Below are 16,937 nucleotides of genomic sequence, written 5' to 3'. Positions count from 1 at the left end.
GAATCATGCTTCAATTTATCTACTCACAGTATGTTTGGCAGATAAACAGAAAAGTTAATTCCCTAGAGAGATCCATCCAGTATTTTTCCAAAGTGCTTTATGCAATATGCATACCCTCAGCTTTGCTTTGAAAAGCAAAGAAGAGCTGTGAATTTCCACATGAAGATGTCTTTGCTTCAATTAATAACAACACATCATTTTGGACTACAGCTCCCCAAACAGTGAAAAGCTGCTTAGTTCTCTCTCCAACAGATAACTGAGGCTGACTGATTAACAGACTGCTTGCAAACCAGCAAGAAAAGATGTTGCACTCAGAATTCACTGCTGCCTATTTAATTTTTAAGGTGTAAAAATTAGGATCTTTAAACAAATCAAAGCAGAGAGAATAAAAAAAGCTTAATTAGGGAGCTTAGCTGGAGAGTATGGTATTTATTATCAACATTTCTCAAGCACAGCTCTTGCTGTGATGTGACTGAATGAGCCAGCCCTGAGACCCCAGCATTCCCTCTCCTGCAGAGAGCCCTTTGTGGCAGCCTCAACAGCTCCGTCTCCCTTGTGCTGCTGGCGTGAATTCTGGATCCACAGCTATTTGGGGGCAGTTTGCCAGCACCAAACAAAGATTTCTATCTGAGAATCTGAGTCAGGCCACGTGATTTAATTAATGAGGATAACAATAAAATTGGCATGCCTTTGTGAAGGTAGCAAGTGGAGAAGAATCATGGAAGTGGGATATGTCAACTTCTGTATACTTATAGAGATTCAGCTCTTTAGACATAACATTTGAATTAGTTCTCCTTAGTCTGGGAAAATAACTTTATAACATTGGGGTACTTCTTCCAGTAATCCTTTGAGTGACAGGACTTTGACAAGAAGTGGGTCTGGACGGTTCCCCAGATAATGGTGGTGGCTGCATGAGGCATCTGTTGGGGGCAGAGTCCTGACTCGGGACCACAGCCACACATGCTGCCTCACAGAGCATCCGGCACATGGATCACAGACCTGCGGATAACCAGGGACATTGTGCTGGGGAAGTGGCAGGCAGAAAGGGGGAGGTAGAAGCTGATGCTGACAGCCCTTTAGCTCTGTTGGTAAATCCATATACAGCAGCCAGCACAGAGCACCAAGCTCTGCTGTGGCCTCTACAGCTTTGCAACAAAGCAGACAAAACAAAACTGGCTCAGACGCCTCGTCTTTGATAGCACAAACAGGACAGCAAAATGAGAAATTGTAATATTAACAATTTTCATTTGTATAAATATGGAGACACACAGATCGGTAGATTTTTATACACATAGGTACATGTGAGCTTCCAATATGACTTCGTTTAAAAAATATATTTAAAACCCACAAAGAGTTAACAAAACTTAACATGGAATACAAAAGAAGTTGTAAGAAGCCTCATGCAGGAGGCTATAAAACTAGAACAACTGCGACTTTATGAGACAGGGGACATGCTCACTTGTGAACAGTATTAAAACACCAATTTTATTCAGGAATACAGAATACATTTTTGAAGATTTCCAGTTTACAAAAGTTTAAGACAAGGCTGGCTTTCAACATACAACCTCCCTTAAAGCATTTAAGTAACTTCTCCATTTCAAGTTGACAAAACCCCTCAAATAAGAAAAAAAGACAAATGAAGGCCACAGTCCTGTACTGGGATACATTCAGTCAGAATCCAGCACAGTATTGAAATTCTTCCTGCAGTCCATATTTTAGTCCATGGGTGTAATATAACCTTGAGTTAAAAAAAATATTGCAGATCCAGTAAGAACTGCAAGAAAAGCCCTTGTCTTACCATTTTAGTTCCAGGCATTATATGCAAAGTAGCTTCCAATAAGCAACAGTTAAAAACAGTATTTCTCATTTGATCACCACATTAAAAAAACGGCGTTAATTTTTTTTCTTCATTTATACAATTTTAAATATTCATTAAAAACCAGAATCAGTGTCCCTCCATCCTTTTCATCATTAATAGTTTTCCTTATCTACTAAAACCATTTGTCTTTGCTAAGATGTCTAAAAGTAAAGAGCACAAGATTAACAAGCTGCAGCATTAATTAAAGTGAGAGTCATCTCTTTCCTCCACTTAGTTTCTAAATCTATCACAAGGGCCCTATTAGCTGTATCAAAGTGAAGTGGTGTAAATAAAACTTACTTGGCTTAAAAGCAGAGGAAGAAGGAATGCAGAGTTATTTAAAACTTGCAATGCAGTCAGTGTTTTGTATATGTCACTGCAGACAAGAGCCAAGAAAATTATTCACAGGCTTTTTTAAAAAGCATTACTGTCAGTTTTCCATTTCCAGTACCACAGAGGTAAATGGTAATTTGCCTTACAAGGAACTTCAGATTACTATCAAGCAGAATCACTAATGGCTTCATTTTAAATACACAACACTCTGATTTCAGCCTTGAAGCTCCTGAATTTTATTTGTTTATTTTTAAATGACCTTCTTTCCAACATGCCTTCATTTACCTCAAGTAGTCAATTCTTCAAATTCTTTTGTTCAAATATATTAATAGCTGCACTGAGAACTACTCAATACAGTGGTTATCATTCAGTACAGATGTGGAAACAGAATTTGGCTCTTGAAGAAAACTTGAATTGGATTTTACTTTTGTAAGAATGAGTCTTTGAAATAATATCCATTTGTTTTAATATTAAGTAGAAAGGAAAGCTCTTGGATGACTAACATCAAACTAAAAGGTTAAGAACAATTGCAAATAATACTATGATCAATTCCAATTTTAGCTGCTACTGAGAAGAAACCCTATCATGTGGTATTGGATGAACATTTAACTTCAGCCATACGAGCTGCAGGATTCTCAATGAAATATTTAATTTCATCAGCACATTTCCAAAAGATTCCACTGAATAATGCAGCGTAATGCTGTATTAACACACTAGAAGTGACACATCATAAACAATTTCTGTGTGATACTACAGCAATTTCCAAAGAAACCAGCCTGGCAAACCTGTTCTACAAACCAGAAAACTGGAGTAAGATGAGTCACTCCAAGTTTTAGAGCACCTTTTTGGAACAAGATACTGAACTACTGCAGTCCTCAAAGTTCAGTGGTCCTCACAAGTAACAATGAAGAGGAAGACAAGACTTGTTGCTCTTTTTGGATCTCTAGAAAATGATATGTAACAACACCCAGAAATGCAGGTAACAGCTTTTCCAATCAACATTCAAACAGAAAGGCACCATCTCCTTTTAAGTTGTGTTCTCAAAAACTAGAATATTCCTATACAAAGATAAATACACCCTTAGCTAGAAGGGAAAGCATCACACCATTAAGAATGTTTTTTCCTTTTTTTTTTTTGTAAAGTCCAAATGGATTATCTTAATGCAAAAGTTACATTAATATATACATCCTGAAAGAGTATCTTTTTATATATATATATATATATATATATATGTACACGTATGACAGTGACTGACACAGAAGACAGAAGAAACAGGTTGTATTCACTCTTTTCCTACCTTTTAGCAGTGCAAGGAAATGTTTTTCAGATGCCATAGGCACACGGTATTTGGGCTGCACACCCTCTGGTGTCATGGAATACACATGGTGAAATGCAATCCCCTGTGGAAGGCTTGTTTGAGGAATACTGGGCACAAAGATTTAGCTTCAATAACACAGCTTAAGGCAACTTTAAAATTAAAAAGATACCTAATTACAATGAAACTACTGCAAACTCTTCACTGTTATGTTTTCAAGACCAATATAAAGTTTCTAAAACTGCAACAGAAAACCATGAAGGTTAATTCTGATACAGCATAACACAGCTCTCTTACAGAGGCCAAACAGAACTTTAATGGAAGGCAAGAGGGGCAGCAGGGTCCAGTGATTACAGATGTCCCTGCACCCACCTGTACTATTAACTCATTCACGTACCTGAGTCTGATCCACCTGTAAAATAAGGAACAGCTGTCTGCTCTGTGCAGTGACAACAGTCTGCCTATGACCTTGGTCAGTCAGTAATAAAGCTAAATCCTGCTTTGTGCAGGACAGCATAATTACATTGCTCGAGTTCTCAGCAAGGATGAAACCTGACCCACTCTTGTACTTTGCAAGGACCTAGGAGCATCTTCACCAATGCACTTCACCACAGGCTGCCTAAGCCTGTAATGAAAGCTGCCCTTAATCTGCTTCCAAAGTCAGCCCAGCCCATCAGCATTAGAATTCTCCAGGACACCCCACCATGTCCTCAGTCCTGGAATGACCTGTGCTTGTAAATTTATCTGGTCCCTGCCTCTTGCATATCATGGCAATAGACTTCAGAGCTGGAAATAAAAAAAGAATAAAACCAACCCAAAAAACAATACCCTAACCCCCTCCCAAGAATTTCAGGTGCATTTATGAGAACTGAGACTGAACTTGAGTTGTTCCCTTACCTACACTCCAAATTCTTGGGTTCTGAGCATATAATCTTTGGGCAAAAGAATCTACCTTACAAAGATGGGGCAGAAGAAAGCAGAAGGTGTGGGAAGTCAGCTTCACTTCCTTTAAACAGCAAGGTCTGTTTAATGACACTGTTTTTTTACGTAGAAAGAGTGGGAAATGTGAGACGGACAAATATTAATAAATTTTCAAGGCAAATTTCCCCCCAGACAAGAGGAAGACACTGCTGAGCACAAGAACGGCACTGCAGTGGCATTTAAATTCACAGCTTCTTCCCTCTTGCCTAAATACCTTTACCTTGGAGGTGATCTCACATGGTGATTCAACAAGGTGCACTGAAACCCATTTGACAGGAGACCATTACAAGACTTAGAACAGAACAGACCTAAATAATTCTGGTTTTCTGCAGAAGTTAGAATTTCAACCAAATGAATGTGAGTACTGCAAACTCTGTGAAAAGCAATGAGTTTATAAAAAACAAAACAGTGACAGTTTATAGAGTTCTTGTGGTGTAGCAGAACTAAACCCAAGTGATAACTATGTACATATCTACACACAGGATTACACATGTGTATCCATGCATGTACACATACATGCTGTAGATGGGATGCCAAGCCCAACACCTTTCACTGCATGATCTGTGCTCAGGTATTTTATAAACATAACAAACTACTCATTGACATTAAAGCTTTCTGTGCTGGGTATTTGCCTCACACCAGTTTTGGTGTTGAAGATTTTGCTGGAATGATTTGGGGGTTTGTTTTGTTATTCAGTTGTGGGGTTTTTTTAAGAGGGAACACATGGAGTAATGTTATGCCACACAGGAAAAGAAACTCTGTTGTTGCTCTGTTGTTCTGAGAAGCTTCAGTGCCTCTGTACTCAGCCTCAACTTTGACTGACAAGCCAACCTTTGTGGTGCTTCTGAGACAACCCATGCAAATTTGGCCTAGATACTGGCATCTGGGAACCAAAAACCTTGCTTGGTTAGAGTTATTACATCCTCACAAACTTAAACCTCCTTCACAGGCCATGCAGAGATGGGTCAAGTGGGAGATCTTCTGCAGTTTGGGCTCTGCCAGGTGGCTGGCATTGGGGACCAGACCTCCAAGCAGAATGACTGCCTCTCATGTACTTCAGTGACCACCAGCTGGCACCAGACAGTAAGAAGAAGCAGCTCCCACGTGTACAGGATGGAAGGCAGTCTGAAAACAAGAGTCCTTCTGGCAGAGTTTTCGCGTGCAACTTCTGTAACTATTATACACACACATATATATACATTCATATACAGTAAGCAGTCCAATAAATACATCACATCAGGTCTTTTGACAAAGCACCGATGTTTCTCTTACTTGTCTGAACCAGAACTTGCTCACAGAAATACTGTGAAGAGCTGATGTGACTCTAGGTTTAGCTCTCCTTGCTCTGCCTTTGATGAGCCGAAAATGTTGACTTCATATATTAACTCAGTGTGAATTCAAAGCAAAGTCATCATTCAGGCACATGTGCCCCTGAAACCTATTAGCCACAGCAGAATAACCCACACAGACACAGTAAATGCCATCTGGCTGTGCCAACTGGAGCAGTTACACTTCTCTCTCAGCAATGTGGCTGACCAGAGGATCACTCTGATCTACTGTCCTCTCCAGAAGAGTTCTGTTCAGCCCATCCATGCTGCCATGGACATCTCTTGTCCAGCTGTCAGATGTGCCCACAGGACTTTCTGCCAGGGGGGTGTCTGTGCTGGCCAAGCTTCCTGACCGAGAGCGGTAAGGAGGAAGGTCTGGCTGATTAGGGGATTCAGATTCGGAACAATAAGGTGGTGGAGGAAGGTCAAACCAAGGTGGTCTGCTGTAAAACACACAACAGAGTAAGAAGTTACTGAAAACAGTGGGACAGAGGATAGTACATAGTATTCCAATGATGAAAAAAACAAACAGTATTTTTTAGCTTTTCAATTATGACACATATCAAGAGATCTCAGACCTGCTCACATTATTCAGGTAATTTCAAAATATCCACACCACCACTGGGAAGCAAGGTTTCTGGCCAAGGGGCAACACAATAATTGCAACCTATTTAAGAATCTACACACTGGGTTAGATGGCTATAGACTTCCAACAAAGCTGGCTCAAAGACAGCTGTGCAAGAGGTAGAAAGCTTTTCTGTTTAACATTTACACCAGAGAAAACACTAAAAGAAGTAACATTAAGTGGTGGATTTGCACCTATAGATGATGACTGAACAGAAGAAAGCTCCAAGGAAACCTCCACTAAGTGACAGAAGTTAATGGCTTACAGTCTACAAATAAGTAACAAACTGAATTCTCCACACTGACAAATCACTTTGGCTGTCATGAGATCACATGCAGAGCAACTGTTAAGTAGGCACAGGCAAGATGAGAACTGCATTCAGGGAAACTGTTCTGTGGTTCTGATAGCAAGCAAGTAAAGGGACTGAAGTGTTGAGCAGATTGATAACAGGCCCTGGGAGCAAACTGCTGATGGTTTTATCAGCTCAGGTGAGAAGTGATTACAATCTGGACACCTGCTCATTTAGTTGTCCTTAATAATGAAAAGTTATCATTATTATGAAAGGCAACATTAAGACAAGGGACCTGCAGTAGGGGATAGGAATTTACTATTATTCTTAAATGCCACAATTTGTACTAAAAATACCAACAGGGTGATAGTGAACAATCTGAATTGCTGAAGTTTGTACCATAACCTTTTTATATAGAGGGGATGTCTGCTTACAAGTTTTGTTTGGAAACACTTTACAGACAGAGGTGAAAACAAAGGTTAATTATCTACAAATAAAACCAGTGTCATAATTACATAGCTACAAAAGAATCATAAACAAGCCACACCCACACCAAATTTCAAAGCACTTTCAGCTATTTAAATTAAGAGTTCTTTCCATTCCGGAGTTCTGTTCTTTCTTCTCTTGGTAAAAGGTAAAGCAGTGCAGAGCAGAAGAATGACACAACTTCTTTATACAAGAATTGAAGAACTCTCTCACCTTTGTACACTTATCATAAATGAAGAGGGCTGTATTTTTTCAGTGCTATGACCTACAACTTAGCTGGGTTTTTTTGGTGAAACTCCAAATTCAATTTTCACATTTTGATTCCAGACTGGCACAGTCTATCACTACTAGACAAGTGATACATTCTCCTGCCGTTCTCAAAATCTTACTACCAACATGTGCTAGGAGAACATGACTTGAGTTTGTACCAGTAAAGGGACCTGAGGACCATGAATTTTTCATATATGGAAGGAGCTCAGATTTACTGAAAATTGACCCTGTGCAAGTGAGAGAAGCGCAGCACTGGGGTCCTGTCAAAAGCAGCAGTAAGTGGGGAGCAGCAGCACAGATGAGCAGAGCTGCAATCAGCAGAGGGATGCTTTGCTGAGTGCAGAATCAGCTCCCGTACGTACCTTTGGTCGAGCACGGCCTCTGAATAGGAGGGTGGGGAGTCCAGGTCCACTGGCCTGTGGTAGGGCTGGCTGGCCATGTACTGGATGCCGTTGTTGACGTTGTAGGTGACGCTGCAGTGGTGCGGGTGGTCGAGGACCACCAGGCGGGACAGCAGCACGGGGTGCTGCAGGCGATGCACCGGCAGTGTCATCAGATTGTTGCGCTTGCGCTGGTGGTGCAGCACCAGGGCCAGGAAGGCCACCACGAGGACGAAAATGACAGAGCTGCCGATGATGGCGTAGGTGATACTCGGGTAGTAAAGCAGCTGATTTTCGGAGGTCACGTAATCTTGGCCGCTCCCTGCCTCTGCAAGACAAAAGGAAAAGGGAGCCTGAGATTGGTTTCAGTACAAAACTGCTTTTGGCCTATGCTGTGTTTTCTGCTAACATGCTGCGTGACAAAAGAAAGTTTTTCTTTTTCCTTCAGACTGTGAAAAATGAGCTTATTAAAAGCACATGCATGTAAATTGGAGATTGGCAGAGTATCTCTCAGTCCATCCTCACCCGCAGTAGTGCCAGCGCATAAACTACTAGGGAGAGACAAGCTGAGGAAGAATACACACTGTAGTAGGAAGCATGAGCATTATCATGGGAGTATCTCTCCCACCCCTACCTAACAGTCACAGCTTTTGTTTCCAGAGGTGAGACACCCAGTTCCAAGCCATAACCACAATACTTTGGCTGCACCTGCAAAGCTCACCAGAATCAGAGATGTAGAAGGTGCAATACTTACTCTTTTTTTTCCCTGTTCTTTTTTTTTTTAACTTTATATTTCCCTGACACCATTTAAGCCTCATGTTCACAAGGTCATGCAGCCATTGAGCAATATATTTTTGGGCAGGAATTTCTCTTTCTGTGCAACCTGTAGTTCCTTATAGCCTCAAACAGGCTATTCTGATATTCATCTACCTCAAGAAAAATATGAAGCTGAGTAAAAACCAAACCAAACCAAACAAACAGAGCCCCAAATCCACACAATTACAGGAGCATGATCCATCCAAATTCTAAATTTCCTACTGCAAAGGGCTGGCACAGTAAGTCTTAGCATATGATTTTCCTTTATTTTCCTTAACAAGCAAAAAAACTTTTCAGTCATTCAGAAGTGCAACAGAGCCACTAACATATTTTTCTAACAATAGATAATGAAATGACTGTGCCCAGCATAATGGAAGACCTTTATTCAAGCACCCATTGTTTTCATCAAGATGCTTTAGGTATCTCTCTCAATATTTGATTTTGGTAGTTCACTTCCATGGTTAAACACCAAACCATGATTTCCAGCAGCACTGTATATAGTTTCTGCATTTGGTAAGATAATACAACATAAAATGGCTAATCCGTTAAACATCTCCATTTTAAAACATAGATACTTTCATAAAAAGAGATGAGATGGGAAAAAAAAGACTGTATCAGAACAAAGAAAACATGATTTCTTCACTGTGAGGGTGGTGTGGCACTGGAACAGGTTGCTCAGAGAAGCTGTGGGTGCCCCATTCCTGGAAGTGTTAAAGGCCAAGCTGGATGGGGCCCTGAGCAACCTGCTCTAGTGGAAAGTGTCCCTGCTCACAGAAGGGGGTTGGAACAAGATGGTTTTTATGGTTCATTCCAACCCAAACTATTCTGTGATTATTGGTCCTGCTACCAGCTATGAAAACTACCAGTCAGATAGAGCTGTTCCACTGATGATGCCACTACAGCCACAGACCAGAGCTTAGCAGGCCAGCTGCAAGCCAGACTTTTCCTGATACTTAGCGTAATGCCTTAGGGTAATACCTCAGGGAGGATCTTTGCTAACTTCATTTCCCTGTGCAACTGTGCTAAAGAAAGCAGAAATCACTGTTTCCACTCAACATTTGGTCTCTGGCTCACTCAGCAAAGTGAACCAAGTCTGCATGAGGAATATAAATGAAAGCAGAAGGAAGGAAAGGAATTGACATGCATTAGTAATTTTAATTACAGCTCATCACATATTACTCTGGCTCCTTTAATACACTCCCTAAATTCAACAGCTGAGAAATGAATTCATGTCACATATCACAGACAAGGGCCAGCACAGGGAATATAATGACAAGCAGATAATTTTTATGCAAACTTCAAAAAGTTTATTTGCAAGGACTGACCCATGGATGAATACTACTATCTGCAGCAAGTGCAAGGAAGGGAAATCTTTTATGACACCCCAGTAAAATACCACAAGACTCTCATTCAACTTGGCTCACTGGTTACAGTGCACTGGCATAAGGCTGAAAATAGGATGCTTTTGTAGACCTGATGAGACTGATTAGTTACCATGGGGTCATTCTGCAGTAGCACAGTCTCTTCTGTGTATAATCTCCATCTTACTAAAAGGGAAGATAAATGAGAAGTGATTATCCATCAACTTTTTTCCCCCAACTTTTAAAGTTACCCACCTGTTTAGGATATCATCTCCCAAGTCCTACAAGAACTGGTTCCATAAATCCAAACAAGTCAACTAGGCTGCTGAAGAAAAACTGCTTTGTCCAGAGGCAGATGGGATCTGATGACCAGCTTTAGAACAGTGTGAAACAAAACATCTCTTATCTGGTTTTACATTCCTTTTCATACAACAACCAAAGACAAATTTTGCAGAGATTTTGGATATCTTTGCAGTTAACAGGCTGTTTTAGAGATTTGGGATTACTGTGGCTAATGAAACATCATTTATTTACCAGTAACTCTATTCCTTTTCGGGTGTTTAGATCTGTTTCTTGTATTCCCATCCAGTTCACTGTCTCTCTGAGCAATCTAAGAGCATGCCTAGACATGTGTAGAGGTCTCTGAACCAGAAGAAGAGCCATCAGGGTACTGTTTTGAACAGTGCTGTCTGGTGCAACCTTTGAACCAGCCAACACAGCAATGTTGCATTTGGGATTGGAATTAGCACCTCCATCAGTTCAGCTAATTCTAGCCCATGTGCCTCTAACATGAAGTGGCACAAAGGAGTACAGATATATCCTGTGAAAAGGAAAGAAGCTGGTTCATTTGTCAAGTGCTCTTTCTTGCAGCCCAAGCAGTGTTGAGGATTTGCATAGGGACACCCTCCCCATACATGGAATCCAGCTCCCTAAACATGCACAGCCTTTATACCTGTCCAGGAACAGACCGTACCTGAGATGGAGTTCTAACTAGGAAGCTTCAGCTATCATTGAAACTAAGTCTTCTTTCACCACAATAACAACATTATTCTTGCCTTATTGGTGGGTTTTCTGGGCCAAGAAGACAAAAACTTACAGTGTCTTAGCAAACCATGCTCACAAGTGAAGTCCAGTGGCATTTCACTTCGGCTGTCATATAATTTATTCCACAAAAGACCAACCTGTACCTAGTATCTCTTTTCTAGCAAGAAAAAAAAATCCAAAGTAAATCCAAAACCTGCAAAAGATGAAAGTGACATTACCTGAGCCTATCCACACTGCTTAGCTTACAGTCTTAGAGAGGTCAACTGCCCTTAATGGTCTTCCAAAGTAACACATTAGCAAGAAAACTGCTCTATGGCATAGCTCAAACTAAACTAGCAGGACTATGAAGCAGTTTTGCATACAGGAGACTTCGACATCAAGTTTTTGCTTTGTCTTTCTATATACCTGATCATGTTGAAATAAGTAACTTTTTAAAGCTCCTTGATAACATTCTGTTTTTTTTGTAGAGCCTGGTGAATATTCAGAGTTTTGGAAGGGAATGAGGGGTACTGAGCTGAGACTGCCTGATGAAGCTCTATTCATTTTGCACTTGATGTAACAAGGAGAAAGTGAGATATAGAGAACACCTGAAAACTCTCAGTTGGGCATGCACGACTACTTAAGGAAACAAAATCCATGACTCTTTAGCTCTGCTCTAATAACTTTCGGCAAATGTTTACACATCACAGAAGTCATTGAACTGAATTTCTTGTTAATTCAGTTATCCTCTCCCAGGAGAAGCAGGCATTATCCAGGTAGGTTTAAAAAGTTCTGTCTGCTCTCCTAAGTGCAAATTCATGAAAAAGAGTGAGTGGGCAAGCAAATTTAATTTAAATTCATGGAGAATTTATTATTTTGTGCTTTTCTTCCCCTTAAGAAGATCCATTTTCCATCATGCCACATATAAACAGTTTATCAATGCCACTTATGCCTATTAAACCCTAGTGTCTGGGAAATGCTGAATTCACAGATTAGAGATTTTTGGAGTGTAAAAAGCCTTGTGAATAATTTAGGAAAATACTGATAAAGGAAACATAGCGGGTTGTGCTCAGAGGTCTATTTTATTGACTGTGAACAAATTTGCTGTCTCAAAGTTTAAAAAAAGATCTGAGAGTAATTGCATTAAGTCTGCCAGACACAGGGATGAGAGGCTATTATTTTATCTTTCACAATCCTCTGCTCAAGCCTGGCTTTTCACAGTTCATTGGAGAAAAAGCTTTTGAAATACATAATCTGAGCAGACATCTGTAGCCTTAATGAGCACGAGTCACGGTCCATCTCCAACAAAGATGCTACTGTAACAACACATTTAAATTCCAACTGGTTAAAGTGCAGAGCTGCAGCTTGGAAGGTTAAAGACGACAGAAACCAAATGCAGACAGGCACAGCCTCTGCACATTATTTACTTTCTCTGTTTGGAGTTCTTAGGGCATCCAGCTAAGTCTCCCAAAACTCTTATTAAATTTTTCATCCTTGATGATTTTATGTGCCACTAAAACAAATCTTACGTAGATTTTGTGCACTGAACTAACTCTCAGAATATTCTTTATTCTAGCGATGTTTTTCTAACTGAGTTATCTTCTTTCCCTACTGCCCTTTTCAGTGTTACAAACAATCTCTCTCAGACAACACAGCACCTTGACCTCATGAAGTCTCGTGCTAGGTTACCATTGTTTCCCTCCTGAACAGCTTCACAGTTCCCATAGACACCACAGACAAGGACTTGTTTTCAGCTGCATTCAAAGCATGTTTTTGCCCTGCTATGGCTTTTTCTGTTTCAGGCACAGAAGAGAGATTCGCTAATGGAGGTGTTACACATACTAAACAGCCCTTATCTATGGGAATTGGCCAGAGGAATACAATATGATTACATCTTTGCTTAACAGGTACTTGGTAAATGGGTAAGACTTCTGGGAAGGCACCAGGATGAAGTTTCTTCCAGGTATGCCTGTAACAGTGATGGCTTCACAAAGATAGACAATAAGCATCTGCAGAGATGTCCTGGCTTCAGATGGCACCAGGGTTATCTTGTGTTTAACTCCCTGCTAATCACAAGTGTCCCTAATGCCCACAAACCAGAACCACAGCAAACAAAACAGCCCTTGATTTAAGAAACTGGAGCAAAGGGTGAATCTATTCCCAACTCTTGATGTTGCCCATCAGGTAATTTTCTCCGCCTCTGCCTGGCTATCTCCACCTGAAAACTAGATAGTGATGTTCTCACCTTCTCAGGACATTCTCCAAAGCTCTTTCATACTGACAAGAACTACATTTTCCTGAAAAGTCTAAGTGTTTCAAATATCAATCAGGAGTCTTAAATACCACTGCATGCTCTGTCTTCACTTATTCTTTCAGATGACTGGAAAGACAGTCATGACCTTGCCTGCATAAACGCAGTAGGACCTCTTGATATGAAGAACTTGTTAGCCATATATATATATATATATATATATATATATATTTACATCACTGTTGGTATCAGGGTAACAACTTGAGCTCTGAGCAATGAAACAATTTCTCTGTATAATGCACTTTAGAGGCTCTGAGCAAAACAATGGTAATTATTCCCAAGAATGTAAATCTAAGTGTAACACTTGGAACTATACATAGTTACACAAGTAGCCAGCAAGACACAGATAAACCTAAGGACAGCAGCAGTCAGCAGAATTAGAAGCAGTGCCAACACATCTCATTCAAGGCACCAGAATGAGTGCATTACCAGTGCCTTCCTCCCCAGACTTAAATCCTCATCCTGACCACGCGCTACAAGAGATGTGCTTTTAAGTCTTTGCAGCTGTTCTAAAAGAGCAGCTGAGTCAGCCTGAAGATCAAGAGCCTCACCTCTCACATGCCATCCTTTTATATCTTCTGCAGGGAAGGATAATTACTCTGCACTTCACACACACACACACACAAAGAAAAGCAGCAAACTGAGCAAATAAGTAGATAACTAAGAAATACTTAGCAGTAGTCATAGCAACCAAAGTTCTAAAATTAACTTGGCAGCAATGTAAAAACCTGCAAAGCCAAAACCTGCCATAAAGCACAGAAACAAAAGGTCCAGACTTGGCAGCTGGATGGAGCCCAAGGAGGAAATTAAAGTGTTACTCAAATGTAATTCAGGATTACTCCAGCATTGATCTATGCAGCAGCTCCTGGACTTGTGATAGGATAGTGGTGTACTTTGATGAAATCATAGCCAGTACAAAAAACATGCCTGAAAGCAGGGGTAGAATATAAAAAGGAATAACTTTGTCCTGTTAGTCTCCTCTTTCTCCTTTGTAAATGGAGGGTCACCATCAAGAAGACTACCCCAAAATTAGTTACTGTAGAGTACTTTTAACATTTTATGACACCAAGATGCCACTCAGGAAGAGTCTGGGGCACTGAAAGCTTTAGGGGCTTGTGCTACTATTGGCCCCTCCCAAGCACTAAATTGAAGCTGTTCTACAGAAGGAAAATCTCTAACTGCACGCACCAGAAGGCTCTTTGGTAGACCAAGCTTATCAAATAAATCAAGAATCTGCTTCAAAGAAAGAAAAACAGTATTCTCTTCATAGCATAAGCATGCTCTGGTGCTCTTGCCAAGACACAGGACAACTACACACCTCCCAGGCTCTAGTGCCAGCTCAAGGAAGGTACCTCAATTGGAGGTAATAACCACTGATCCTAAAACATAGCCTATTCTTTCCTCCAATCTCCCAAGAGATATTCAAGTCTAACCTTTTTCCAGTCACACTGTTCCCCAACTGCACAGAAAGTCCAGGTTTGGGGTCTTTGGTTGCTGTGTAATCTCTTGCATACCATTAATAAGTAGTATAGGATAATCTTGAAAGTTAAAACAATATAATGTTTTAATGGAGAAGTTAACAGAACTGTGAAAATCAACCAGCAAGACCCAAGTGTACTGAGTCTCCAATATTTAAGGAGTAATGGACATCCACCAAAATACAAGAAGCTCCACTTCATCATGAGAAAGAATTCCTTTACACTGACAGTGGCAGAGCACTGGAACAGGCTGTCCAAGAAATCATGGTATCTGCCTCTCTGGAGTCACTCAGGAAGTCCCTTCCCCTAGTGATTCTTTGATTCTGTAATATCAGCTTCATCTTCACTTCTTTAACTACAACATACTATTTTCTACCAAATAACCTTGGCAACACTGGCAAATTTATGAGCAAGTGAACTGTTCTGTCTTCTGCAAAGGTTAATTGGAGCTCTGAGCCAGGTAAGAGCCTGGACACTGTATCAGCTCCCTACCAGTGCAAAGGCATGCCCTACCTTGATCAATTTTGAAAGGTCTTCAGTACAGTTCCAAGTCAAAAGTATGAAGGAAAACAGGTTTGGCAAAGGCCATGGGTGACTTTGCCTTTCCTATTCCCTAACTACTTAGAATCCAAGTTCCCATGACATACTCCACTAATATTCCTTGGAATCATGTGAATATCTAGGAGGCAGAAAAACCCAATAAACAAAAACAAAAAGTAAACTGAAATGAAAATTTGTGGCTGAAATACTTATGTTTTTATAATCCATCAACTCTGAAACTAAATTACACCCATTGCAAAACTTACCAATTTATCTTGAGTGATCTACATGCCTGAAGAAAATGTGTGTTATTTCAACAGAACGTCTGGAGAAAGCTGAATGTGGGATGCTGTGCAGGACAGCTGAATTGCATTTTTATAGTGCTTATTCTGGAGGTTGGCAAGAAGAGACACAGTGATCAGCTAGAATGTGCACATTAACTTTTTCCTGGGTGCTGATTAGTGCTATGAACAGCTGGAGCATAAGAAGGATAATAAGGTTTGAAGAAATACAGTGCAGGATTTATGGAGCCTGCAGTCAGGTATACATGGCAAGAAATACTGCTTAAATGTGATTTAAATCTATTGTAGAGTAAGTTTATAATCAGTTTATAAATTTAGTCTAATCTTTCAAGAACTGTATTTTAATGACTGATTTTTGAAAGTGTTAGTACAACATCCATGTCCTGTTTTACATATTAATATTGTCAATCCTATTTTTTTACTAGAATTGTGAAGAAGTGATGTTGCCAGATGCACAGTATGCATAGCTTCACTTGTTCAAGATGAGCAGGTTGTAAAAAAAGTTTAGCAGGGAGTAAAAAATGAAACAAATCCAGAGACAGACAATATCTTCCAGGTCACCTAATCCCCTTCTTAGGGTCACCTTTCACATCACCCATTCATTCATACCTGCTCAATGCCCCTTCAGTGACTGCCACAGAAGAAACCAGCAGCAAATCCACTCCAGCAAGAGTCTGCTGCTACCCTCTAGCTCTAGGAATCAAAGGGAGACAGGAGAGGAAAGCAAGACTACAAGAGCTGAGTGATGTGGGTAGACACTCAGTCCAAGATGAAGCTCAGTGCTTGGTTCCAACAATGTACCTGTGTCAGGTTACATTATGAGATGTTTTGCCCCCTTAAAAGTTATCCTGACTTTGCATTGCAATTGTTTGACATACAAACTAAAGCTTCCTTTCAGTCACAAGCTTTGTAGACTCAAGAAACTCTTGTCAAACAGTGGCCTCGGTAGCTTCACAGTGTTCAGGTTTCACCTTCAAGAAGGTCGTAACAAACACTGTACCTGGCTGCAAATCAAATTCTAAATATTTCCTTCAATATTATATGTACATACATACAACAGAAAAAAAGAAGAGCAAAATACAATAGCAGAGAAGTCAGCAATTAGATGTGAAAGTAGCTATTGCACAGCCCTTTTTGGCCTTCCTGATCACAAGACCCAGACTCTCAAATACCAGAGAAAGAGAAAGGAAGAAAGAACAGAGAAGCAAATGAGGCAAAGAGAAGAAAAAGAAAAAAGCTGC

At 40.3% G+C, this 16,937-nt stretch overlaps 1 protein-coding gene across 4 annotated transcripts in view; it reads right to left on the bottom strand.

Annotated features, from left to right (window-relative positions):
* Positions 1–4,861: 4,861 nt before the first annotated feature.
* The window catches only part of LDLRAD3 (low density lipoprotein receptor class A domain containing 3), a 102,794-nt gene continuing 90,718 nt past the window's right edge, over positions 4,862–16,937 (bottom strand). For 2 of the 4 annotated variants that reach the window (XM_086894063.1, XM_023927953.2), the window contains exons 5-6: positions 7,848–8,193; positions 4,862–6,258 (exon numbers count right to left, since the gene is read on the bottom strand). In XM_086894063.1, coding sequence (XP_086750189.1) covers positions 5,994–6,258; positions 7,848–8,193 — 611 coding nt within the window. In that variant the 3' untranslated portion in view covers positions 4,862–5,993. The remainder of the gene's footprint in view (positions 6,259–7,847; positions 8,194–16,937) is intronic. The other 2 variants (XM_086894060.1, XM_086894062.1) reach the window with 1 other exon arrangement.

This window comes from Cyanistes caeruleus, chromosome 6, assembly GCF_971803275.1.
Source record: "Cyanistes caeruleus chromosome 6, bCyaCae1.hap1.1, whole genome shotgun sequence".
NCBI classification, from domain to species: Eukaryota; Metazoa; Chordata; class Aves; order Passeriformes; family Paridae; genus Cyanistes; species Cyanistes caeruleus.
The sequence above is the reverse complement of the archived record's forward strand: the minus strand, read 5'-3'. Positions and strand labels throughout refer to the sequence as shown.